At 58.6% G+C, this 2,234-nt stretch overlaps 1 protein-coding gene across 1 annotated transcript; it reads right to left on the bottom strand.

Moving 5' to 3' along the window:
• Nucleotides 1-268: 268 nt before the first annotated feature.
• THY1 (Thy-1 cell surface antigen) lies at nucleotides 269-1,962 on the bottom strand. Its single transcript, XM_085316848.1, has 3 exons — nucleotides 1,883-1,962; nucleotides 1,216-1,551; nucleotides 269-506 (listed from the first exon to the last, which is right to left on the bottom strand). The coding sequence occupies exons 1-3, from the start codon at nucleotides 1,917-1,919 to the stop codon at nucleotides 394-396; spliced, it is 486 nt and encodes a 161-aa protein (XP_085172974.1). The 5' UTR covers nucleotides 1,920-1,962; the 3' UTR covers nucleotides 269-393.
• Between the last annotated feature and the right edge of the window lie 272 nt (nucleotides 1,963-2,234).

The raw sequence follows: 2,234 nt of genomic DNA, 5'->3' as shown, positions 1-2,234 counted from the left end.
TTAGTCCAGCTGTCTTTCCCCGGGTGAAAACAGGCAAAAAATGACAGCTAAAGGGATGGGAGAAGCTGGCTCTGTGCCYGCAGCCGGAGCACGGCAGCCGGAGCAAGCTCGGGGAGGTGCGATGGGAGAAGCAACGCTGCCTAGCGGAGCCACCATGCATGGGCGCGGGGCAGTGCCGGGGGTGCGTGCGCGTGCGACGGCGGGTCTCAGCGCAGGACGGGGGCTAGCGTTAGCTGTACGGCTATATAGAGATAACATAGAGATTGCATTCGTTTCGAATCGTTCGGCTTCTCTTTCCAAGGGCCACGTTCCAGCGGTGGGGAGCGGGTTTGCTTGGGGGGGGCTGTGTGTGTGTGTGTGTGTATGGGTGAGCGAGTGTGCGTGCTTTTCCTTTCACAGGGACACGAAGTCCACGGCTTGCAGGAGAGGCAGGGAAAGGAGAAGCAGCAGGAGCCATGAAGTGTTCTGGATCAAGAGGCTGAAGCCGGCACATTTCTCCAGTTTGTCTGTAAGGAGGGGAAAGGGAGAGAGAGAGAGGAGGTGCCATGAGATCCCCCCAAAACAGGCATCAGGCTGGATGTTTTAAGGGGTGTTGGGCTCACCCTCTTGCCTGGTTTCTGCTGCAGACATGCAGCATGTCCAGGCCTAGCCCATCACCCTCAGCTTTCCCTCCCACYTTGTGCCCTCATAGTGGGAAATTTTGGAGGCATGGAGACCCCTGGGAAACATCACATCCTGCGTCTGCCTGCCCGGRGTGACAAGGGGAGAAGCACCAGGTGAGACAAAGAGATCTGCAACTGGGGGACTGTTCCTGGGGGAAATGGGGATGGAAAATCCCCTCTGCACTCCCGCTCCAGACCACGAGCCTCTTGTGTGCTTCCCCAGCCTACCTGTCCCCTTTACTAGGGCTGACTACGAAGCATCGGCTACGAGAGGGCTCCTGGTTTGCTGCCTGGTTTGGCTTGTCTGGTGCCCAGTGCTGGGACCGCAGTTCAGCAAAGGGTGGGGAGGGAGACTGAAATGGGGCAGAGTGAGGCCATCTGTGGGGCTGACYGCTTTGCTGTCCTGAATATGGGCACATAAGGCTTAGGAAACATTGTCAGGGCTCTAGGAGGATTAGGAGACATAGGCAGTCATGGATTTCATTGCTGGCCTTACCTACCTAAGGGGCAGGTGGGAAGGAAAGGCTGAGTGGGAGCCAGAGGCCAAACTCACCTTTGATGACAGTGATGTTCTTTATCTGGTTGCCGGTGTAGTCATTGGTGGCCTTCAGCTCGCACATGTAGACGCCCTCGTCGCTGGTGGTGAAGCTCTGCAAGTAGAGGCACACCAGGTTCTTGTGCATGGTGACGTTGGCCCGGTTCCGGTAGGCATTCTCAGAGACGCTTATGGTGCTGTGGATGACGTGCTTCCTGTTGTCCTTGGTGATGCTGAACTCATAGGTCAGGGGGTTGCTGGTTTTGTTCTCATAACGGCAGTCCACCCGCAGACTCTGGCCCAAGAGGCAGGCTCTCAGGTCCTTGATCATCTGGCAGTGGGTGGCCTGGAGGACTTGGAGAGACAAGCAGGGGTTGGACAAGGAGTGGTGAGTGCTGGGGATGCCCACGYAGCTTCCCAGCCCTCCCAGGTGCCAAATACCACCCTGGAGAGARCTGAGCTGGGCTGCCCCTTCCCCAGACACCTCACACCCTGAGCCCTCCATGCTCCAGCATGCCCCATCCGCAGGTCTTGGACCACCGTGTGCAGATCCCTGGCACCCACAGTGCACGGGGAATGCCGGAGCCCTGCACCCCCCGGCTCTGAGAGCTGCTGTGTGTGTCTGGCTGGTTGCGGCCAAGGTCGCTAGATGGCAGGGAGGGGATCTGTCGCCCGCCAGCCGTACCTGTCAGGAAGACGGCGATGCCGACTGTGGGGTTCATCTCTGCGCCGGGGTGCCCGGAGGCAGCTGTCAGTGTGAAGGGAGTCTGGGCAGGGAGAGAGGGAGGCAGTTAGCCAGGATCCTCCCTGGCATGAGGATGTGAGCACRGAGATGTGCACAGACACACACGCACGGCAAGGATGGGCAGACAGCGTCTTCCTGCACAAACGATGGTGCTTTGCCTGCTCCTCATCATGATATCTGATCCACTGAGCAGAGACAGGCTGGTCCTGCCAAGGAGCTAGGGAACAGGGTAATCAGGGTCTGGCTCCCATCACCTTCCCATACCCTTAGGCAGTGCCAGCCACGCTCTTTA

The sequence above is a fragment of the Rhea americana genome, unplaced genomic scaffold (genome assembly GCF_003343005.1).
Source record: "Rhea americana isolate MKP2758 unplaced genomic scaffold, rheAme1 scaffold_48, whole genome shotgun sequence".
NCBI classification, from domain to species: Eukaryota; Metazoa; Chordata; class Aves; order Rheiformes; family Rheidae; genus Rhea; species Rhea americana.
Note: the sequence above shows the minus strand (reverse complement) of the source record. Positions and strands in the feature narration are given on the sequence as shown.

What these genes read in the sequence shown, in the direction of transcription:
- THY1 (XM_085316848.1), bottom strand. Translation starts at nt 1,919, where the DNA reads ATGAACCCCACAGTCGGCATCGCCGTCTTCCTGACAG. An exon ending in CATCGCCGTCTTCCTGACAG is followed by an intron (nt 1,552 to 1,882) that starts GTACGGCTGGCG and finishes TGTCTCTCCAAG; the next exon opens with TCCTCCAGGCCACCCACTGC. An exon ending in GAACATCACTGTCATCAAAG is followed by an intron (nt 507 to 1,215) that starts GTGAGTTTGGCC and finishes CCCTCCTTACAG; the next exon opens with ACAAACTGGAGAAATGTGCC.